Source organism: Lichenostomus cassidix, chromosome 1 (assembly GCF_008360975.1).
Source record: "Lichenostomus cassidix isolate B80296 chromosome 1, HeHo_3.0, whole genome shotgun sequence".
Lineage (NCBI taxonomy): Eukaryota > Metazoa > Chordata > Aves > Passeriformes > Meliphagidae > Lichenostomus > Lichenostomus cassidix.
The window spans coordinates 92,968,078-92,992,717 of NC_139479.1; the positions used below are offsets into that span (position 1 = coordinate 92,968,078).

Below are 24,640 nucleotides of genomic sequence, written 5' to 3' on the forward strand. Positions count from 1 at the left end.
TATAAGGCACGGAAGAGAAGGAGGTTAAAAAGTACTGAAGAACATTCCTAAAGGATGCCTACAGATAGATATATGTCAGTGCCCAGCACTTCACACAGAATGGATCAACAACTTCTGATGGAAAAAAAAAATAACAGGTCATGTGGGTGCACAGGATCACCTCCAACATTCACCAAGGCATTTTTGCAGTCATGTCTGAGAAGTTGGCTGAACAGTCAGGCTCTTCCATCAGAATTCCCCCTACCCCATTGTGCTGGGGAGAACACAGTGCTGAGGCATGGTCACATTAAACCTGAATAGCCTGAGAAAGCTGCAGGCCATCCATTACTAACATGCATTCAGCACATGTGCTGCTGGTCACACACAGCACAGACAGGCTGCAAAATGGCTCTCTCCTGCTCACATTCATCTTTCTGACAACCAGTGTCAGTCACATTTTCCTGTAACTTGTCCCATCCTTACTGGCTTGGTTTATCTGTTGTCCTGAAAACAGCCTGTCAAGAGGTCATCTGCTATTCATCAGGCAACAGGGATCACACCCTACAGAGGGACAGTGTGCATGTTCTCTCCAAACTGAGCAGCTATCACCTGTCACTGTGGGCATGCTGATCTTTAAATGTAAGTCCAGTTTTGCACATTCACACTTCCTGCCTTGGACAAAGGACATACATAAAAGTTGTAGTGTACACTGAGAGATAGGCTCATGTGGAAAAGTGGAGCAGCAGTAGCAAAATTAAGTAATTAGGAAGCAATTTCAGATAGGAAGTGAGTCCTTTACATATGCTACTGATCCAAATATTCTCTCAGTGTTATACCCAGTGTTGTCCCACCCTTTAGGGAAGTGCATTTGCTCCTGCTTCACTGTTTACAATTCAACTTCTGTCATGGAATCTACCATTCCCTGGTGCACATTAGTGCACAGATGTTCCTCATCTCTCTAGGTGGAGCTAATACTGTATATGCTGGTGGCCAAGTCTGTCATGCCTGAGGGCAGTGGAACTGCAAGAAATGCTTCCATGACCCAGAAATTACAGAAGCATATGGGAAACACACTTCTTAACATTAAAAATAAATAACCAAAACTGAGATGACAGGACCAAGAGGCAAGTGACAAAGTTTAATCAACTCATGACTTGTGTGTGCAGTTACGTGATGAAACAAAGCAATTTTTCAGAAACTTTACAAGAATCAGGTTATTTTTTCCTAATCCAATCTCATTTTAAATCCTATATAGAGTGGCATTTTAGATTGTGGTTGATTTTTGTTTGGTTTAAAACTGAATGTGATATTAGGCTTAATTTCTTGAGATACTCATGATGAAAGTGACTATGCATGCTCCAAATCTACTTTATGCAAGCTTGAAGAAACTTGAACTTGTTAAAGCATTTGCTATCACACCAATTAGATCAAGACAAGAGTAATATATACACAAGTGCTATTCTTGCGCTATTTTAAGAGTTACGCTTAAAACATACCTTCTGGAAAACACTCAATATAAAAATTCCTACCTATTAAGCTGCCCTGGGTCTCTACTCCCATGTCACCAGAGGGATGCTGGGAAGAGCGTTTGGGAAGTGATTCTGCCAAACCCCTGTGTAAAGTGCGTCGCCTTCGCCTCAGAGCAAGTAGTTTCCCAGACTCTTCAATGGACTGATTAATTGCATATTCCTCCATTAGGAGATCTGATTCTGCAGTGGAAAAAAATAAGCTTACTGAACTGTCAGAAAGAAAGCTGGAAAGCTGAAAAGCTTAGCACCAATGGCAAATTGTGAGATATGCAGTGTGGCAGTGAGAGGAAATAAGCACACCTTCCACTGCATGAGCTTAAAGCAGGTAATTGGCAAACTACATCCTGACCTGTACCCCTGTTCTATTTGCTAGAGGGCACTTGGAACACTGCAGAGGTGGTGCACACTCAGCCCAAGCAGGATTGTTCAGTGATATGCCAGACAGCAGTTGGAAGAGCATTGCAAGACACTGTTAGACAGACTAGGGACTGTGTTAGACTGTGAGCCAGCAGCTGTGGCTGGCCAGGCTGTTAACAGACATTCAAGGAGCCTGCCAAGTGCCACTGCTTCTCTTCTCTTATGCACAGTCGAGGAAATTCTTAGAGATAAGCACATGCAGTTGAGAATAACAGCTTTGCTGCTGCTCCTCGTGTTTCCTTCTGAAAGCAATTATAACCAGGTATACAAGAGCCCCTTGTCAGCCACAAGGCTTCTTTCATACCGTGGAACTGGCAGATACATTGATGACAGGAAGTTCTGTCTTCAACACTACTTAGATGTTGCCTTTTTTCCAAACCATCCTTCAAGGAGCCAGGTTTGACAGACACAAAAACACACACAGCAAAGGTAGCCTCCTTACTCCAGCAGAAAGAAGAAAATATCTCACCAAGTTGTTTGAAGTTTTCCTGTATTCCTCCCCAGGTATTCTTCTCTATTACAGACTTGACAAGGCCCCAGGGCTGTTTTTTGTACTTCACTTCTGCAGAAACCCTAGCAAACAGAATGCAATAATGAAAGGCTGCTTTTCTAGGCAGCACAGTGATAGCAGAAATCTCTTATCAGAGGCAGGCCTCTATCTTATGTCTATAATCTGAAATCCCAACTGGAACTGCTATCGCTCTCCAGCTGGGCAGCACTTTCACTGAAAAAAAAGACAGACAGTAGCAAAGGCAACATCTGTAGCTAAAGCCTCAAAATCTGAATGTCCAAATAATGGAAAACATTTTGGAATGTTTTTCTTCAGACTCAGACTAGCAGACAATTTCTAGCCACTGAAGCATTCTCACTTTAACCCACATTTAAAATAGGATTCAGGCTTCCTGATAATAAAGTTGTGATTTTTACTCTGTATGAGTACACATGATGTATTACATGGGCACTTCAATAGCAGAAGGTGAAATTTCTTTATCACCACTCATACATCAAGTGCTCACATCCTACCTTGAATAGACAGAAATTAAAATCTGCCTTTCTGTGAGCATGAGAAGGGAAAATAACACTGCTACCTTGCATTCCTCAGGTCAAGCTAATCAATAATGCTTCCAGAATAAAAATGAATTGGACTAGAATCCTTCAGAGGGATGCTTCTAACAACTGAGTGCATCCCAAAGCTCTTTACAAAAGACAAAAGGACAGCCTATGATTTCACTCAAGAACACTGTCCATCCTAGAATATGCTTTTTTCAACTTTTTCAGTAACATTCCAAATCAGTAAAAACCCACTGTGTTTCTAGTCTAACAAAGTAACACCTTTCAGATAGAATTTCTGAGCCATTTTAAGCAGAGTTTTGTAAGGCCAGCTGTAACATCACCATGTGCTTTCTGTTCTATATATGCATGCTCTGTACACCGTGTTTATACCTAGGGTTTTTACTCTTACCCTAGGGTTGTTGTGTGTCTCAGAAAAAACAAGTCTAGGTCTCAAAGAAGAACAGTGATTCATGCAAAAAAATCCAAAACAGTCTTTCAAGGATCTTTCTTCCCTTCTTCTCTCAGTGAAGAGGGAGTTTTCAGTAGTCCTACAGCCTGAGATAAACCAGAATAGAATGCAGGCTTGCTAACCTTTCCTGAGTACTGATTAAGTTTGAGATAAAAGCTCTTACTAAAGACAGCACCACTTCCAGTGTTTTCAACAAATTGGAGAGGAATTCTCATACCTAGGCTGAGTTCACTTGAGTACCCTCCTTGAAAAATTAAGTACATTCTGTCTTCCCTGCACATTCCTGTGAAGCCATTCTACTCTGCAGGCTCTTATCAAGGATGTCTGGGAAACCTTGTAATAAAACATCTCAATTTTTTCCAATTTATTCCATTTGCACAGCTGCACTCGAAAACACAAGGCTGGTCAGGACCCAGTTCGGTCTTGGAGATGAGTTCTGTACCTCAGAATCAACGTCTCAGTTAATTTCTCACTGCATTGATGAGATCCAAGCACAGCATACACATGACAAGAAATAAAGCTGATTTTTAGAAGAGAATCCAACATTCTCTACGCTGCTGACAGATCTGTCACTAATCATCAACTCAGAACACCCCTGCCTTGGCTCCTGCCCTCCCTCCGTGCAGCAGCCAGGCTCACCGTAACCGGCACTTGTGACTGGATGTGCGGCTGATGCAGTATCTGTTCACAGTGTAGAAATAATCATGGTAGGGGACATCATGGGTCAGGACCTCGGCATCCACCTGGTAAGACTGACCTTTCTGGCTCTGCTTATGCAGGATCTATCAGAAAAGAAAATAAAAACAAAAAGGTATATTCATGGTACACAAATTTCCCCTGACCCCTTTCAGCCTGAATTTTCTTAGGCTGGATCAACCAACTCCAAGTGAACTCGAGGAAAAAGAAAGCCTGAAGAACCACTGTAAAAACCAGTTACAAATGTCAAGTATAGGTGGGGTGGGAAAAGAGAAGATGCATCGTGCTAGAGCCAACAGTGACAGCAGCAGCACTTCTCCACTGCTACTTCAAATACCAGATGCAAGGCTGGCCACTGCCTCATGACCACAGCTCCTCTTCAAGACCTTTCCCAAAGCAGAACTGCAAAAGGGTTGAGATTAGAAGGCACCTCTGGTGCTCGTCTTGTCCAAAAACTCCACTCAGGCAGGACTATCTAGAGCTAGTTGCCCAGGACCACGTCCACATGGCTTTCCAATACCTCCAAGGAAGGAAGTGCCACAACCTCTATGGACAACCTGTTCCACTGCTCAGTCACCCTCATAGTGAAAAAGTGTTTCCTGATGTTCAGAAGGAATCATCTGTGTTTCAGTTTGTGCCCATCACCTCTGGTCCTGTCACTGGACATCACTGAAATCTGTAGCCTTTGATGGTGAAGGCTTGACTCAGAATTTTTTGCACCCTCCCTTTAGACACTTGTATAAATTCAGTGATCCCCCTTGAACCTTCTCTTCTCCAGGCTGAACATTCCCAGCTCTCAGCCATTTCTCACATGAGATGCTCCAGCCCTTTCATCCTGGTTGCCCTTTGTTAGGCTCTTCACCTCTTGCACTGGGGAGCCCAGAACTGGACACTGAAAGCCTTTAATTGCACCTTTTCAATCCCCAATTCCTAAGAGATGTTAATACTTTTCCCTACAAGTTTTGTGGGATTTTACAGCTATCTGCAAAGGTAGAAAGCCTCTCTCATTTAATAAGCATTGGCTCACTAATGGTGAGAGAGACAGCAAGCCATCCTTAGAGATGCTCTGTTTAAACTGCAGGCTCACATTCAGCTCACTGAACTTTAATCCATGATCAGAACTCTGATAGACCACAGAGATGACCTCTCTCTTGCTTTCAAGGGCACCAGACAGACACACACACACACACAGTACCTGCTTTTCTGTCGCAGTTGTGAACTTCCCACAGAGTGGATTGTTAATGGTTACAGTGTACGTCAGAGTCCTCAACTGATTGCCATTGGAGTCTCTATTCCAAGGGGTTGATACAGCATCTAGATGAGAAGTTATGCAAAATCTCATATAAAAATTACCTACAGGGCATTATCTCTCTTCTATCATGTCTTAACAGTTTGAGAACAGCAGTGGGGGAAGAGACAGAAAACTGATTCCAAATAGATGTAGGGTTTTTCCAGGAAAGGGAAAACTGAAGTCTGCTAATGGACAAAGGTGAGGCTCTGAATAGCTGAACCTGAATCTACTGAAAGATACTTGAGGGTAGAGAAAAGAATAAGCAATTAAATGAAAATATGTCATTTCCCATTTGCTTAAAGTTGAATAGATTCACTTAGCATTATCAAAAGCTTTTGCCACTTTGCTTCCAAACTGACACTGAATAAATATTACCCTTTTTTACTTAATTTTCTGTGCTTATGGTCTCAGTGAATAAAATCTACTCATCCAGAAAATTAAAGCCTGTGAGTATCATTTCAGAGGATGCAATGATTTTTGCATGTGTGCCAGCCGTACAAATTTCACTATTTCTAGGACACAAAGTAATCAGAAATACCCCACAGAATGCATCAATTTAATAACCTACTCAAAATTCAGGTATTAAGACACAGTTTTATGGTGCACTGAAATGAGGTTTTTACTCCAAAATGTACACATCCACAGAAACAACAGTCTAGATTTAAATATCCTCTCTCATGGTGAAACTTTAAAGCTTAAAAATTCTTTTAAAGCAAGGAGAAACTTAAAATTCAACTTAGCCCTATTTAGCAATTCTCAGAGGTAAAAACTTTCAGGATAACTTGTAACATAGACAAAGGAGAAGAGTTTATTACCTACTATACTCCTGGAATTAAGAAACCTCTGCATGAAGTGAGAGTTGGTGAAAAGGATTTCAAACATCTTGTCTGCAGTGATGTGGAAAACTCTGTTTATAAAAAGTCTCCCATAGAGATCATTGTCAGAGACAGTCTCCTTCACTGCTAAGAAAGACAGAGAGATCAGGTTAAGAACAGTATCATGAAGAACCTTTATAACATTCTAAGCTTTATTACAGCTTAAATCATCTGCAAGCTTGAATCAGCATTTGTTTCTCGCTCTCAGAAACCCAGAAATGATAGCAGCAGATGATTTGGTAGGTAGGTTGCCTTCAGGAACAAAGTCCAGAGCTGATTTTCAAATACACATCACTACTACCATTTTCCCATGCAAATTGATAAATTAACATCAAAAAGTGCCATCCCTTTGGTTTTGCCTTCAGTATTCTACTAATCCTACAAGAAACATTGGGGAAAGACAAAGTTAGCATAATCTTCATTAATATGTGTGCCTATTGTACAAAGGACAAGCAAGAAGGGCAGAGAAACTGTAACAGTTTTCTTCTTACTTGTGGCTAGTTTCAGAATTCTGCTTTTAACGTTTGTAATACTGGTAGTGTCCACAGTCTAAGTGACCAGGTAGACTCCCAAACAGTTCTTCAAACTGTTTTTCCCTCCATACCTATTGCACAGGAACACAAGAGGTACCCTGCTCCATTTTGCAGCCCCCAAAAATGCACTAAGAGGCTCAAATGCCATTCCCTATTTCAAAACTACCGAGCACCCCAGTGGCATTCTGTGGCTGCAGCACTGATCTTTGCTATTTCTGCTTCTTGGTGGTTGCTGGCATGACTCAGCTTTGTGGTTGTCTCAGCCACGCTTTCAAGAGATAAGGGATAGAATTATAAATCCTGGAGGGCAAGCAGTTTCCTGTGCCAACTCCAACTCAATCTGCTTATGCTTTAGAAACAAGTCAATCCTAAACTATAATTACCAAAAAGACAAACAAGCCCCCCCACCCTCACACATCACTAGAATGAAACAAAAAGCCCAAAAGCAAATCTTGAGGCAGACAGACACAAGTCAGCATGGCCAACCTTTCAACTGATCCAAATGAATGCTCAGGGCTAGGAAAGGTCAATGCAAGCCACTAATGCAAAGGCAGCCTGAATACCGAGCTGTAGTTCACCAGCTGCCTCCAAGCTAAGGTTACAGAACTTAAAACATTACTGCTTGCTAGCAGTCAGTATCAATAAAGCCAAATGCAGCAACTAAACAACCACAACAGTCCCCAGCGAAACCCAGTTCTGACTGAGCAAACTTCCCCTCTAGGGCTGCTCTTAGCCTGCCAGAAGTCTGTTAAAACATCTGCCTCGAAAAAAGCTCTCCTTGATCTCACCAGGCTTCAATGTAGGACCCCAAAAGTGAAGCATGAGTGCCATATTTTTGTGTTTGCACAAGAGATTGACTTCCTTTCCATGCCGTGTTCTGCTTATGCAATTGTAATTCCACACAATTATGAGATGGGACAGAAAGCAAACACACATTTCAAGAGGCCTACTTAACCAGTCAATACGCAGTCATTACATGTAGAATACAAATTCTGCTGTGCTGAAACATTCTGCAGGAAGCCAGAAATCCAGCCTGAGTTTTCAGCTTATACTCATTGTACTTCCTCTCCCAGCTGAATCTAATTCTAACAAAAGGCAGGCCAAGTGAACTGCTAGTTTGACCTCAGTTAACAAGACAACAGCATTACAGATCTCTCCTTTCAGAGTGTACTCCCCACATCCGCTCCTTTGCTAAGTGACAGGAAGTTTCAGGTACTGATGTTGACATCCCCTCCACCTACTGTGCATCAGCTAACATGGAATCAGATATCAGGCAATTCAGACCTAGCTACTGTGGTTCAGCATTACTCAGCTGGACGTTGACATGCCCAAGGAATCTACTGCCACTTAAAAAAAAATAAAGACCCAGACACATGATTAAGCCACCAGACATCAGATAAGCTTTGTCAGCTATTTGTGTACATCTTAGCAAATACAAGATAACAAAAGTTACCTCTGCCCCAGTGAGTCTGAGCTAAACACAACTTCATGTTCACCTGAAATGCCTGAGGACTGCTGATGCAAGGTAATTTGGTTAGCAAGGGCAATTTGTGACACACACAAAGCCCATGCATTATTACCTTAAGGTACAGATCTTGCTACCAAGCTATATTACTCTGAATGACATCTGTCCTCTTTCTAGTGAGTCTGAAGAAAGACTACCCACAGGTCAATACAAAACTTCCTGTAAGTTCATTTACCTACACTATCCCTATGTAGTCATGTCTCTAGTAAGGAATACTCAGTGAAGTGCCAAGTGCATGAGTATCTATTGAGAAATATGTTTTTACTTACAATGCTTCTCAGCTCTTGGAAGAAACAAATTTTTTTTTTTAAATGTTGTTAGCACATAAAGCAGTAATTTTTAGAAAATCCAAGCTATAACTGGGTTTATATACCAGGCCCACCAGCTGCTTTAGATGCTAGGATTCAAACAGTTGCTCTCCAGAAAAACTGGAAACCTTTTGGACAATGGGTCTGGAAGGTGCATGTATGTATATATGCTGCTGTGAGTTCCATATCTGTGGAAGCAAGTAGCTAGATAGACCAAGAGCTTGACAAGCTTCTAGTCACTTCTGTCTGGGCTCCTTAACATTTATCTGTAGAAATCCTAGACGAGGCAGCAAGCACAAATAGTAGTGCAGAAATAAACAAGTGTACACTTTATATACTTGCAATTGGAACAGATCAGACAGCTTTAGCCACTTATCTCTGCTCCAAATGAAGACGCATGCTTGTCTGCTGTTTTATTTTAACTCACACAGGTAAACTTGTATCTGCCTTTGTATTTCACAACAGGAGAGCAACTTGAAGCATTTTACCTAAGAGTGGCTTAGAAATACTTTTTATTAACAAAATGTTTTGCTCAAATACAGAGATATCAGTCTAACTCCTCCACTTCCAATGCTGTTCTAACCCCTCAGCAGCCTACAATTATCAACACTAACTCTCTTACCCTGAATACATTTATAGCTGAATTGGAGCTGTCTGCTAAGAGACCATGAGATTATTCTGGCTTTAGGTAAGGATCCCTAGGGATCCAAAAACACAGAAGTAAACATATTACCCAGAGTGTCCTGGTTCAGCCCAACGAAAGCAAGTCTATTCCCTCCCCCACTACCGCCTTGCACTTCATAAGGTCATTTTTATCACTGCAAGGCAAGCTGTGAAATAATGTTTGAATATAATACCATTATGCAGCAGTGATGGCAGAGGTTTAAAGACATCTGCAGTGCAAAAAAAGAGACAGAAAATGGGGAGGGGGGAAGGGGCAGCAAGAAAAACATTGTTATTAAAATTCCCATCAACAACCAACAGCAAAAAGCTAAACACACACCACAAGCAAATTAGGAAAGCTGAACTGATAAGAGCAGAGGCTATCAAATTAAAAAGAAGGTTGCTTTTTCCACTCCACAGAGTTGGGGGAGGATCAGGATTTTGAAAAAGTATGTATGCAAATCTTGGCACCGTTGAGCATTTCCATACCGCTGGGGATGGGGGAAAATTACATGCTGTATGAAAGATATGTAGGTAGGAGCTTTTAACCAGATATACCTGAAATCAAGTGAATAAACCCAATTCCTAGAAGTGAACATGTTCCAGACATCATCTATTTAAAGACTGTATCAGCAGTATTAACTATTTTCAGAGAACTCGCCTATACTTTAAAGTACAGAATTGACTTAGGGAGCAACTCATTAAGTATTGTCACAAAGCTAGCTTTACCCAGTTCACAAGACAAAAAAAATCCCCAAAACCTTCTGCCTTCAGATGACTCAATATGTCCTCCAAAACCCAAAGTAAATAATTTTTTTTCAACAAAGTACATCCTTTCACTGTTTTGATTAATATACTGGGCTACTCTTCCTTACATACACTGTATATCCAAAATTTTGTACTGGGAGGTGGCAGGGGGAGATATGGACAACCAACACAGGGCTGAATTTAATTTCAACTATCGTGTTTCAAGCACCATATGCCCTATATACCACTATCTGCAAGAAAAGTCAAGCCCCTGCTGTACCCATCTTACAGCACCATGGTACAGGCAGTTATGCTCCCCTGCAGATCACACATTTAAGGTGGTTATTAGTGCACACAGAAACAACACAATAGGTCTGTACAGTTACACAAGGAGATCAGAAATGTATGATCTCCCTGTATACAGTAAAGCCTTCTAGCATAAAAGGCTTTTTTTCCAATATCCTGCTTCCCCCTTCTTTCTTTGAAATATTTCACGCTGCTGAACACTGTCATTCAAAACAAACTACCCTATATACTAAATAGTCATTTGAGGAAATTAAAAGATCTCTTGGCCCTGTGTTGGAAATATGTATTCTATGCTTGAACTAAAATCTATTTTCTGAAATTCAGAGTTAAGGCCACAGATATTTATATTTATCTTAGCCAGAAGTTTGTCATGGCTCAAGATTTATACTCTGATTTACGAAACTGGACAAAAACACCAAGATGCAGGTCAATAGGCCAGTGGTGCACAGTGGGATGCACATGCCCCATCCCCAAGGTGACAACTGCTTAGGACAAGGGAATTAATGTTGTGAAGAACAACAGTCTTGAGCTTGCCCCTCACCTTATTTGCCAGGACACCTCCATGGGCAGCCTGAGTATGAGCCAGAGGACACAAGAGAAATTAATCGCATGGGTAAACCTTTGCCATGTAGGAAAGCTAGTTTCGTTTGCGTGAAGGAATTCACCTTGTAAGAGTGTGGGGCAACTGCAACAGAAAACAGACAGAGAAACAGAAGAAAAAAATTCTAAGCATGAAGATTCTGAGAGAAAAGATTAATGTTGTGAGTCTAGAAAATCCTGCTCTGAATAAAAAAAGACTAGTCTTGGGGAAGGGAAGAGAAACAAGAAGAGGAACATGAAGTCAGTTGTCTTTTTATTAAAGAGACGTCTCCAGTTCAATACGCTCTGTTTATCCAACATCACTAATGCAGGCATGACAGGGAATATTTACTGCTATAGTTTAGGCATCTAGCAGCAGGAAAACAGGACTATTTCTTAATCAGTTTCACTGGAGACTTTTGCCATAAAAAATAAAATCCAGAGACAGAAGAGAGATGTGGTACTAGGAAGATAAGAAAGCTGCAAGATATCTAAAACATCCAAAGGTCAAAGCTTTCTGCTGCTCTAAAAGACACACCTGTGAAAGAGTAAATTAATTTGAGAAGCTTGTTAAGTGTGTAGGACTATGGCATAAACAGCAGCCTACTGAAGTAGGTATATTCACAAAAATTGTAATGCCTGACACGCATTGAGTTGAATCTGAACTCAAGCCAACACAGAAGCAGTATGGGGGAGCAAAAGCAAAGTTAACTGAATACAAAGTATATCCCAGACAAAAATCACAAGTTAAAGGCAGCCAATTCAATCCATAACTCTGAAAGCTTTCCTGGACACCTCAACAATCCCCACATAATGACACTTGCAAACAGCTTCAGTTGTCAACTCTGAACGGACAAGATACAAAATTTCTCAGTGAGATTAAGAAGTGGCCTAAATTTAATGAATGTTTTACTCCTGCCATCAAGTGATGAAATAATTTCTCTTTGCACATGAAACAAATATAAAGCTCCTACTGAGCACAGTACTGCTGTTGGGCTGTTCTTTCATTTGCTCACCACCATATAACCTTGGAACCAATACAGGTTGTGCATACTTTGCTTTAAAGGCATTTACAGAATCCAAGATTCGGATATTACAGAATATCCACCAAAGTTGAATGAGCTGTCTGAACAACTACAGCTCTTTGGCACAGAAAACTTCCCCAGGGTAAGTGAAAAGCTCACCACAGAAATGAGAACTTGTCAGGGACTACTGTGGGACTACAGGACAGCACCCACAGACCTCAGCACAAGTCTCACTGTCATCCAGGTATCTGAGTTTCTTCTGTCTTGTACTGAGTAATGAGATATGAGTTATGAGGTTGGTATATTAGGATCTATTAAGATACTGTTTGCACAGAGAGTGTAAGCTGCTGCAAGATATCCATTAAGGTTTTTCATCTTCAGATCAGATTCAGAATATACACTATCCTCTCCTGAAAGCTGAAAAGTTGTCTTCCCTGGACTTACAGTAAATTCCTCAGCTTACTCCATCAGTAACATTGAAGCCCATAAGCATTAAGAAAGTAGAAGTGTAAAGAAGAGGGGGTTCGGGGGAGTCTTTCAGAAACTTAAGAACAGTCTGAAATGTTTCCCCTCAGTTTCCAGAAGTGTAAACAAAGGGAAGAAACATCTTTGAAACTCACACCACCACATCATCAAGGAACTTTCTTTAGTTTAAGCTGTTAGCAACTCTCTACCCACCAAAAAAGAAAAACCACGATTTGTTTGTTTTCATTTTAAACACCCAACAACTTCTTTTCCCCCAGAAACCAAGACACAAAAATGGTTTTGCTGCAATTCTGTGAAACGAAGCAAACAAGTTTCATAAGATCAGAAAGTTCTCTAACTTTCTCCACAAGTGAGAGGGAACACCAAAGTCATGTTGTCTTACAGCTCCCAACTGTTAAGATATTTACCTTCTTCACTATCTGAGGCACTGCTCTTCTCTGGAAGATTTTCATTCTCATTAAGGTCCAAGGACTTTTCTAAAGACCTGCTCCTAACTAGCTTAGCAGGTTTTCTTTCTGAAGATGGAAGAGGGCTCTTTATTTGCTTCTCACTTGGGGACTCCTCCACCTGAAACAACCAAGGGAAGAAAAAAAATATCAGTAATCAGACACCATTAAAAAGCCATACAAAGGAAGCCACAAGTTCCATCTACTCAATTACCACACAGTCAAGCACTAATTTCTCCCCTGTTCCTCTACCCTAGCCAACCTCTCTCCCCTTTATTTAAATATTTTACTAAACCCTGGTAACAAAGAACAGACTTATTTATATGTACTGCTGGTACCGATAGCTGCCTTAAATGCCAGAGTCCCCTTGCACCCATCTGCACAGATTGGTCCCTTTCCCTGCAGCAACATCAGCATTTGTAAATCCATTAACCTAACACAGATCTACTTTGTATGTATCAGGTTAGTTTTTTCCTAACAGTTTAGCATGGGTCCAACAATCCAGAGGGGAAGCACAACAAAACAGGCAGGGCCTTCGTCTTTCAGTAACATTACATTATCCCAATTACATATTTGAAAAGTTCTTATTTTGTAGAACTCCATCACCCTTTGAAAGAAGACATTTTAAAATACTGTCTAGAGCCATCCTACCTATCAAATGTTACTTCTCAGACATGACACTAGAGTATCCTTTGCTATCTCCAATATATAAGCAGGAAGGAAATCCCCCAGAGCATCAGCCACTGAATCAATGATGGAGCTCTTAACCTTAAACAAGAACTGTCAGCTTAGCATATATGCCATTGCACACTTGAAGAAGTAAATCTCCAGGGAAACTGCATGGACAAAGTCTGTACACCTCAAAATGCTACCCAAAAAGCTTGGCTGTCAGCTTCAAATCAGTTTTCATTCCAAACCTCTCCTCAAAGCCCCACTGCCTCCAGTGGAACACCTGGGATCAAGAGCAGTAGAGCCCCCAAAGAGCAGTGCATGGACCATAGTCAATATGATCATAATTGCTCTGATTCATCTGAAATACCAGCATCCCTAAAGATTATTCAGCACTGACTCAAGAAAGCAAGAGCATCTGCTGCTCAAACAGTCGTCATGTACTTCCTGTACTTCTTGGGTTTTTTGAAAATAAAAACCTGTTACTTTTTTTGTGCAACCAAGGGCCATTAGGAGGAGGTAGGTGGCTGGAAAACAGAGACAGGCATGAATTTGACTGCAATACAAGCAGACAAAAATACTCCTTCAAGGTCAAAAAGTTAAAAAGAAAGACTAAATCAGAAAAACAGATCAGTCAACAAATGCTCCTATTGAGAGGAGCTGCCATATAAATTCTACTCAGTCACACAACAGGATCTAGGACAGAAACAACATTAAGGTCAAAATACCAATATGGATGGAAATCAAAAAGGAGCTAGTTGTGATAGAACAGCCTAAAAATTGACACACTGATCCAGCAGAAACCTAAGGAACTCTAATAGCATTTTGACAACAGTTAGAGATCTTAGTGAACAAGTAGAATTCCCACCAGCAGAATAAAAGCAGCCCACTATGCCATGAGCAGAGCAGGAAAGTCAGGTTCAAGTCAGAAGACAGAAGCAACAGCTCCTACAAAAAAAAAGCTTTTCATGAAGTAATGGAAGAAGAGATTCAAGCTGGGGATTTTGGAATAACTGAGTTGAACACAGGTTTCATGGGGTTTTGAGCTGGTTTTGAGTTAGTTGTTTTCTTTTTCTTTCTACACTAAAGAGTAAAGATTTTAAGACTTGGATCAGCTGGAATTAAAGACATATAATTTCTTCCCTATTGTACATTTATGTCCTGAGCTAGTCCAGTATTGCTAAGCTCTGTGGCAAAGCTTTTTTGGATTTTAGCCTGTGAACGGCAAGCTCTGGGACTAGAAGGCCTCCCTACAAGAGGCAGAGGGAAGATGATGGCTGCAAATACAGGCAATAAGGTGGTTCCCAAATTCACATGTACTGAGAGGCAATGAGCCCTGACTGGCATTCCACACAGACGGTCCTCAATCAACTACAGACAGCCACGAATAATGTGTTTTTCAAGATGGGCCAAATACTATACCCAACCCCTCCACTACTCAAATTCTTCCTCGTAAGGGAGCTTTGGGACTTTGTCTATCAGAGCAGTAAAGGGCACTTTAAGCCTGTTTCCCTCCAGACATTGGAAGGTGGCTAAGTGTGCTTTGTGTCATCACTGTGATGGCTTCTGATAAATACACTCTAAGCACTACTGCCTCCTCCTATTGCCCTTGTGGTTCTACAAAATATGCTGCAATCCTGGGGCTGTGGAGAGAGCATGGATACTCTTGAGAAATGCCAAGTGACACACATAGCTAAACAAAATCTTTTGAGCATTTTAGCTACCCTGAAACAGGAAACTAAACAGTTTAGTTACACATTTATCAAGATTGCACTTTTACACTATAATTAAAAGACTTTTCAGAGGTAGTTTATCCAAGGGAGAATCCTGGCATTTTTACAGACCAAATCCCCAGGCATTCCTCCTCAGCAAGACACCCAATTAGATTTAGCACCTGCAAGAGACACCTCTGGGTGTGGCTTCTTTTCCAGGCATAGCAATTATTTTTAAATGGCTTGTTCTTGTGCAAATAAGACTTGCAAGTCCAAACCAAGGCAACCCGTAGATTTTTAGTTATCTCAAAGAGCCCTAATTCCAGCAGCATCCCCAGTCCTGTCAGGCCTCCCTTACAGCTCTCAAAAAATCCTGTTTCATACTGTTAGGGTTTCCATGAGGAATACCCATCACTTAACTAACTAAGCTTTTAACATCTGAGAAACACCAATATTGTTTGCTGGATACAAGTCTCTAGCCATTAACTTAGATTTTGGCAAAACTATTTAAATCCTACTTCACCTTCAGATCAGTTTTAGCAAGTGACAAAAGCCAGAAGATTTACAGGGTAGTGAAAGCTATTAAAATAATTTCCTTTCTTCCTTCCCCAAATTCTCCAAAGCAAAACCAGCAATTAGGTACCCAGTCCTAGCAAAGTTTATTAAAAAAAAAAAAAAAAGCATTAGTATTTATTTTCTTTTCCAAGAGCTTTGGGATATCTAATAATCAAGAGAAAATACCTGCAACTTTTCAGGACTATAGCAGCACTCAGGAGTCACAGTACCTGTACTAGACACTGTGCTCATCTCAAATATGACAACTAATTCACTTGCCATCCCCACCAGCCAAACACATTCACAAATTCATACAACTCGAACATGAGTGAGGCATTCATGCTTGTTCATTTGTACTAACCCAAGGTATTAAGGTAAAATTCATCCTTATTATAGCAAGCATGGGGGTTTTCCCCTTCCCTCTGAAGCATTTCCACAAATTTCAATAAAATAAGGTTTCATATATTCCAAACAGCAGACTAACAGGCCTTTGGACAGCAAGAACAATGAAATGTAACTAGCTTTTAATAAACCCTATGTATAGGAGATACCATAACATAACAGGAGGAATTGTTTCAAATGACAAAGAGCTCAAGCAAGAAAGCAATGGAAGTGAAAAAGGCATTACTTTCAAAAAGCACTTGGATAAAAAACAAATATGGTCTCCTCAGGAACTGGGTAAGAAAAACCAGGTAAGTTTGTTTTTAAAGGAAAAACAAAAAACAGACCAGGGCATAAGCTTCAGCATTCTAGCCAGGTTGTGCAGCAATTGCTGAAACCTGAGCATTGCAGCAACCAGAACATTGCTGAAGCTCACATCAACAGCATTCTGTGATACAAAATTTTGCTCATTTTCAAATTTAAGAAACATTCTTGACTTCTCAAAGACTTCTAAAGAAGTTACCATCTCCATTCATCCTATCCTTACAGATATACCAGTAAAGCAGATAAGCTCATCAGCTACAAAAAGCAAGAAAAGGCTGTGTCAGCACTTACTCCTGGCAGCATGTGCCTGTTGAGTGACTCTCCTTCTGTTTGAAGTGTGGGCTCACGAACTAAACCAATCATTTTGGGTAGTTTTTCATCCCTTTCTCCAGAATCATCACAAATGCTCGATCTGTCCAAAGCAAAAAGGAACATATCTTTGGACATATAAGCACTGAGAAATCCAAAAAAGCGTCTCGTGTGATTTTTGCATTCAAACCATGGCTGTTCAGATAACACTAAAAACTACCAACTCATTCTTCCCACATCCAGCTCATTAATATTGAGCCATTTGCCTCATTCTAGCCACCTCCCAGAAGATTCAGCTTCTGATCATGAGGTTAATGAAACCAAGCACTGGTGAAACAAAGACAAAGTGAGTGCTGTGGAAAATGAAGATTAAAAAAAAAGAAACAGATATAGCTTATAGCTAATTTAGAAAAAAAATGTTTTAAGAAAGTGTCAGAATTTTTTTCCTGCATACCTTATTCCAAAGTTGCAAAGTTGTAACTTTTAAAAGAAAAAAACAAAAACATAACAAAAACAAACAAAAACCAACCAAACAAAAAAGACAACCAGAAAATATATAATAGGACATCTTTTGAAGCCTGCAAGGAACTCAAGACATTTTTCTCACAAACATACTCAGATAACACAGGGCTGAAGAGACATAAATTACATTGTTCAGTTTTGTAGAGTCATGCTTATTTACATAGAGATATGGAAAGTGCTGTTATTAGATTGACACTGGCAGGTCATAAATCAGTTCACATTTGTTCAGAAAAATTAAGGCAACCCTTTCAAAAAACCCACATTATTATTACAATTATTCCAGCTTATTAGAATATTATTATTCCTGTTTCTTAATTCAAGCTGAAGACAATATAAAAATAAGCTAAGATCTCAAATATCAGAACAAGGCAAAACAAGTATTTTAGCCTCTGCAGAGGAGAGAAAAAAAAAGTGTCTGAACCATAATATAGCTCCATTCTAGTCAAACCTTCCAAGCTGTTGAAGAGCATACAGGTGCTGACTAGGCACCATCATGTGAAAAAGCTGCTGTTTAAGCTACCCTGTGCTGATCACCAAGCAGATCCAGGGAGAACAAGGTCTTCCTATCTCCCTCTTCAAAGGGGTCTTAGCTGCACTGCTACTGTTTTATAAGATTCACACAGTTACGTTTTTATGCACATTCATCCCATGCAATTCAGGTCTTTGCATCCTTTTACTACAGGCTTAAGCTTTCTGGTGAGGCTACAGCAGCTCTCTGGGAGCAGAGTTGTTAAGAAAGAAGACACTGCCTCTCCCCAGGTGCTTCAAAAGGCTGTACAGCCTCTCCTTACCGAGACTGCCCGTTGTCCTCAGACGATGAGTGGAAGCTCTCCATCTCCTCGCTGTTCAGGCCCAGCTCAGAGCCATAGCTCTGGTGCACCAGTTGCCAGAATTCCTGCTTGGTCAGCCTCTGAAACAAAGCGAGCTCATCAAGAACCACGGTATGGGACAGTGAGGCACTGGAGGTAAAACAGCAACAAGTTTGAATTACGCCACAGCCTTTAACCTCAATTCTGACAAGGACTGAAAGCATTTAGGTATCACGTTCCAAGATTGGATTTCAGCATTTTGGGCAACTGGACTCCTGTCTACTCCATACTCCCAACCCATCGCTGTTCAACCAATAACACCAGGTGCAAGAAAAATCGTCATTTTAAGAAAACATACACTTGTAGCCATTACTTACTTCTTCATGTGTCATCAACATTTTCACAGTTACCTTCAAGGTACCTCCCTCTTGAATTTCACTCGATACAGTGTAAGACCAGTAAGGCCCTCTTTGTTCAGGATCAAACTGCTTAATAGATACCTGCCTGTTTCCTGAGGATGCACAGAATACTTCAACAATTGTGAGATTAGTATCTCAGTCACTACACTGGTGTCTAGGTCAGCCAATTCTCCACTTTGCCAAGGTGGGACAGGAGGTCCTCACTCTGTACCACTCTGTACCACCAGCACTATTGTGAAAAATAGTTGCTTTTCTTCAGGATTACCTTGACTTGCACTAGCTAAGTCTTCTCCTTCTCTAAATATCTCTGTCCTGCTCCATGAATTCCCACAGCTACCAGGACATATTTAAGTTCTCTTAAATCGTCAGGAATGTTTGGAGGTGAAAGTAGTGTGACACACTCATATCTGCAAAGTAAGCAATGAGTTTCAAAGTCCACCTCGGCTGTAAAGGGATGGATGGGGGGGGGGGGAGGCGCGCAAGGAAAAAAAAAAAAAGAGGAAGAAATGAAATATGAAAGAAAAGGTTTTGGTATTCAACAGAGCTCAGAGGGCAGTACTAGCGATCTTAAAACAAGAGACACCACACTGGAAAATGTGCCTCGGCCACCATCCATATTGATCAAGGGAACAGGACTGTGCTAATGAGGCGGTAACACAAGCAGTGCTTACTATTTGCATGAAATGATGACATTAAATACCCATGCATTATTGAAAGGGCCTTTAAATGATCCTCTCCACCCGCCTGCTTCACCTGTGGAGTGTTACAGTAGCCGCAATTTTAGACAGACCCTGCGGAGCTGACCCACGGGCAGGATGTAAATGCGCCCCGAGCCGCCCCGGCGCTGCCCCCGGGCTGCCGCCACTCACTCACCGCCCGCTCCGCTCCCCGCTCCGCTCCGCGACCCACCTGGCGCGTCCCGCCGGGCAGCGCCGCTCCCGGGCCAGCCCCGCTCCCGCCGGGAGCCGCCGGCGCCGCCGCGCTCCCACTTCCTGCTGGGCGGCGGCGGCGGGGCCCGGCCGGGGCTGCTCCCCCTGCCGCGCCGGGGCTGCGCTTTCTCCGGCTGCCGCCGCCGGCCCGGGGCGGCACGGGGGCGACCTCGGCTGTCCCCGCCGCGCCGAGCCCCGCGGGATCCCGCTGTCCCCGAGCCCCCGCTGCGGGACCCCCGCGCCGCATCGCATCGCTCCGCACGGCAGCCGCTCCCCCCGGGGCCGCAAGCACGGCCCGACTCGGGACGCCAGGAAGGGCTTTTCCCTCGGGTGTTTTCCGGCACGACGCGGTTTCGGGCTTCTCACAACGCACCTGGCACAAGCACCCTATTGGCAGAGATCAGTTTCAAGGTATTTAATCCTAGCGAGGGCAAAGTAAACATTAAAACACAAAACACACAGCTATAAAGCAAGGGTCATAGCAGCCAATGCCAGCCTCCCTCTGCACGGAGATCTGTTCTACAGAGCAGTGCACTGCTGAACCACGTGCATCCACTTACTGCTGGCCTCACTTTCCTTAGGCATGCTGTCTTTTGGAGCAATAAACTCATAACCACAAACAACTACCTACAGCTGTTCTCATTAAGCGGCCAAAAAACAGAGACGGGCATTACATAATTTCAAAGTATATCTTTAGCTAGCACACCTTCTAACCAGGAATCAAAGGACAGAAACAAAGCCATTTTCAATTTTGTTGCCCAGTATTGCCAATGCCTTGGTTTCCAGTCAAAATGGAAACAGAGATAATGTTGCTAATTAAATTCACTGGTATGTTCTGTCTATGGGAAAATCAGACTGCCCTTTTACAAGTCAGCTCAATAGTTTGAGGAAAGCAGAGAAGCTTTTCAGCTTCTATAAAGCAATCTATAAAGCTGTTTCCTGTTGTTTTGTAAAGTCAATGTTACCGACTTCTGCTTCTAAAACAGGATTCTTGCACTCTGCTCAATTATTCCTAGCTCAGCTAGATATAATAAGTTCTTAATGGTCACAAGCCAAGATCAAACGAGACTTGCTTTATTGTATCAGAAAGGGTCAGTTCTGAAAGCAAAGAAGGGCATAAATTTTCTGGGTCAGACTTCTGCTCCTGAGAGGATGGCTTAGAGAAGCTCTGAAGCTTGAAAGGCTAAATCTAAACATGAATTACTTTGCCCATTCAAGGTGATGGTCTACACTGGGTTCTTCCTCAGTTCTCTTTGTATACAAAATCAAAGGCTACACGCAGCAGCTAGGATACACTTCTGTCTTTTCAACCAGAGTATAAAACATCAGTACTTTGCTTCACACCAGACAAAGCAGTGACATGGCACAAGCAATACTACAGAATACCACTGAGAGAAGCAGAGCTGCTGATTTTTACCCCCTATGGACAAATGCAGAAAGAAGAACAAGACATGACATACAGGTTAACTCAAGAGACAACCCCCACCACACACCACACTCCTGGCCAGGCAATTCTTGATACAAAACTCAGATTGTTAGCAGAACAGGAGAGGGAAACAGCAAACTCTCCCTCTAATTGCCCAAACATGAAGCTCAGAATCAAACCAAGCTCTCTTTCATCTCTAAAATTAGTCTTGTTGTATGCAGAGGTGCAAATAAACATCTCCATTTTCACAGCTTTCCCTGAGAAATTGCTGGGGAAGGCAGAATTGCTGTCCTGGTAGGTGTTTGCCACAATAAACCCAGCTGGTCAGAAATTCTGGTCCCTTCTCACACCTCTAGACTTACCTGCCACAATGTCTCCGGAGACAGGTGTAAATCTCTACCCAGCAAAGCATAAGAACAATAGGAAAATAAATCCAACTCTAAGGAAGAGGACTCATGGGAATTGAGACCGATTAAGTTAAGATCTTGTTCCATTAGAAATAAGGAGCGCTGTGTTTGTTTGGGATTTGAATGACCTGCCTAATTACATTTTAATTTGTTCCTTCTCCCTTAAACTTGAGGGATATTTGACACCCATAAGGTTTAGGAAGATAAAGCAGAACTGTAAATGGCACTATTCTTATTATCAATAACAGCCATGAATAAACTTCTTGTACCAATCTGGAAAGCCCACTGCAAAACAGGATTTTTGGCTGATTTTATAAACTGATGTATTATTGAAAGCTGCAGTGGATGTGGAAGCAGCTATCTGTTTTATCAAGACCGGTGTCATGTCTCTTCCAGACCTGCATTAATGATTCCTTATTTTCCATGATGCTGGATCATTTAAAAAACAATGGCAAGGTAAAAGCCTACAAGATTCCCTCTGCACATATTTTGCAACAGGGATGGAAAAAAAAGTGGAATTTTCTTTCAAAGAAAAAAGTCTTTACATGGACATTTAAATAATAAAAAGCCTAAGAAAGGCCCATCTTAAGAGGAAAGTACCCACTGATTCACAGAAGAACTGAAATTGAAGGGCACCAAACACACTGTAGTGCATTCTGAGCAAGGTTTGAAGATGTTATGAGGTAGAGAATTACAACTCAGCTAAAGGGGACCACAAGTCCTGTCAGAACAGTGGTGTAAAGCTGGGGGAGAGCATCTTGATGGATGAAGTAAGTTTAGGCACAGAATAGCATGTAACCATTTACTGGTTTTCTTGCACAGTGCAAGTCACTTGTAATAGAAAGACAGACTTCTCAAAGGACTACTTGTTCAGCCATCTAGGACATGCAATACTCAGGAGGTACAAGGCAGAACGGCCACCAGATGGAGATCTGGGAAAGGGTATGAGGCTGACCCCATCGAGAAGTTCTGCAGGTGGTGAAAGCTTAAGGTATATCAGGTAAAGCAGGCAGGTCACTCTTCAGAGGTGAGACCTTATAGCATGAAATCTATGCCCAGGAAGTGTTGAAGAGCCCAGTGACTGAAAATTACCACTGAATAGACGATTTGAAGCAAATGGAATTCCAGTCCCCTGTTTCCAAATCCTGAAAATTAGGGATTATTCACCATCAGGTGGCGCAAACCAGCACTGTGACACCTACAGTCAGAGTTATACTTCTGACGACAACAGAATTACTTTATTTCATAATTTAACAGTTGGATGTCATCTCTAGGTCTAGCAGACATGCTCCAGAATTCCAGAATAGCTCCAAGCTATTCACAAGGTTTAAAACATTTAGCTATTTGCAGAGGAAACATTAAAAACAACTCCTTTTTTGAACTGGTTCCAGAGTGAGATTTGTTTTTTGTCAAAAGCCTTACAAATTCTTATGGCATCTCTTCGATCACTGAAGCCAAGAACACCAAGCTTCACATACTAAGGACACTGCACACCATGCCAGTGCCTCAGGTATATGAGATATTTTCCAAATGTATGCTCTCCCTGGCATGGGGTAGTAGGGAAAAACAGCAAAACTGCTTGAATACACCAAGGGCTCTCTTTTAGTAATAGTTCAGTAGAGAGCTGTCATTGCAGTGGAGTCAGTGGGTTCAGCTCTAGCAACTTCAGTTTCTACTTTCAACTCCACAGTAAAGAATATTATAAAGAAGGCTGACAGGTGACTCAAACACATTCTAGCAGAGAATCAGAAGTCATTACTACATTGCAGAAGTAGGAGCTCAACCTAACAAAAATCCTGTTTCAGTAATAGTCCCAAACATACTACATTACAAAGCCCTATATACACCCCATGACAGTGCCCCATTTTATAACTAAAAGTTCCAAGCAGAAATTCTTGTAACAGATTTATCTTTTAACATACTTCAGCGAGGATGCAAGCAAGCTAACAGCAAGAATTGATAGAAATAATAAGGATAGTTCCCAAGCTGCTCAAATGCACTGGTCCCTAAAACCTGCTGGCTTAATTCATCTCATCTTGCATGCACTCCATGCCTCCTGCTTTCTAATCTATCCTTTAGCTACTGCTCTAAAGTGAAAAATTGTTCCTAATATGCCACTCAGTTTGGTGTCTCAGAGTAGAAACACACAAGAAAAACTAATAATGAACAGCATAAAGCTTGTTACCTCTGTTCCAGCCCTAGAATAGGTTTGTATACTTGAATGTCCATGCATTGACCCTCCAGCACCACAAACTAACCAACTGAATAACAGAATCACCATTCTGGACAAATGTTGCACAATGAAAGAAAGCAAGGTTACTTGCAGTTGCACGTTCCAGTCAAAAGGTGACATAGTACATTGTGCCTGGATTCAAGACAAGATGGTTATGATGTTACAATTAAATAGTATTTGATTTGAGGGACAAGATATTTGCAAGAAACACTGATTTTGCCTTAAATAGCACTTTCCTTTATTTTCAGCTTTTGTTTTGACAAAAGGTGCCTCTATGCTGCCCTAAAATTCATCTAATAAAAAAAAAAAGTGTTGCTAATATGTATAAGTAGCAGAACAGTTTTAAGCCTTTGGGGATCATTGTAGCATTATATATGGATATTTCAGTGTGTAATTGCAACTGTGTTAAAATATTTAAACAATGAGAGTCATAAACAGGAAGGAATTGGTTTATAAAAACTGTCTTTCTTACAATGATGTTCTGCAAAAGCATCAGTCCATTTTTAGTACAAAGATTATCCTAAGTATCCACAAATTGCAATATAAATTAAGCTAACCAGCAGAAGTTGCCAAAACACACTTCCATATCATACACCCTGCCTTTATTGCATTTATTCAAGGTCAGCAAAGTTGTAATGAGTTGGCTGGCAAAGGTTCAGCCAACTTATCTGACAAAGAGTTTTGGCCTTTTTCCTTGAAAGTTTTCACTAAGAAAACCTCTTGCCTTTTTAATCACAAATTAGGCATAGAAAATGTAAAGCAAATGCATGTCAATTTAGTAACATATGCTTGAGCTGGTAGTGAAGAGAAGCATGCAACCTATATGCAAAGACAAAATGCTCCTTCAACAGCAGAATTGTAGGTGGCAGTCTGAGAAGGAAAGGATGAGAATTTCATCTGTGATCTAAAGTACAAGGAACCAAAGCAGAACATCAGATTAGAATTCCAAGTCGGAGACGAAAAGCTAACTTCAAGTCTCTTATTCTCCAAAGACATCAGTCTACATTAGAAAAAGATT

General features: G+C 41.3%; 1 protein-coding gene across 8 annotated transcripts in view; it reads right to left on the reverse strand.

Moving 5' to 3' along the window:
• GRAMD1C (GRAM domain containing 1C) overlaps nt 1-24,640 on the reverse strand; it is a 51,907-nt gene that overhangs the window by 3,485 nt on the left and 23,782 nt on the right. For 4 of the 8 annotated variants that reach the window (XR_014854375.1, XM_085071048.1, XM_085071062.1 and 1 more), the window contains exons 7-14: nt 18,191-18,309; nt 16,860-16,980; nt 12,889-13,048; nt 6,250-6,396; nt 5,339-5,457; nt 4,087-4,229; nt 2,395-2,498; nt 1,509-1,688 (exon numbers count right to left, since the gene is read on the reverse strand). Coding sequence is in view for 7 of the 8 variants with exons in the window: in XM_085071048.1 (XP_084927174.1) it covers nt 1,509-1,688; nt 2,395-2,498; nt 4,087-4,229; nt 5,339-5,457; nt 6,250-6,396; nt 12,889-13,048; nt 16,860-16,980; nt 18,191-18,309 (1,093 nt within the window). In the remaining variant the exon portion in view is untranslated. Of the gene's footprint in view, nt 1-1,508; nt 1,689-2,394; nt 2,499-4,086; nt 4,230-5,338; nt 5,458-6,249; nt 6,397-12,888; nt 13,049-16,859; nt 16,981-18,190; nt 18,359-19,500; nt 19,926-24,640 lie in introns of those variants that run through there. The other 4 variants (XM_085071085.1, XM_085071107.1, XM_085071096.1 and 1 more) reach the window with 4 other exon arrangements.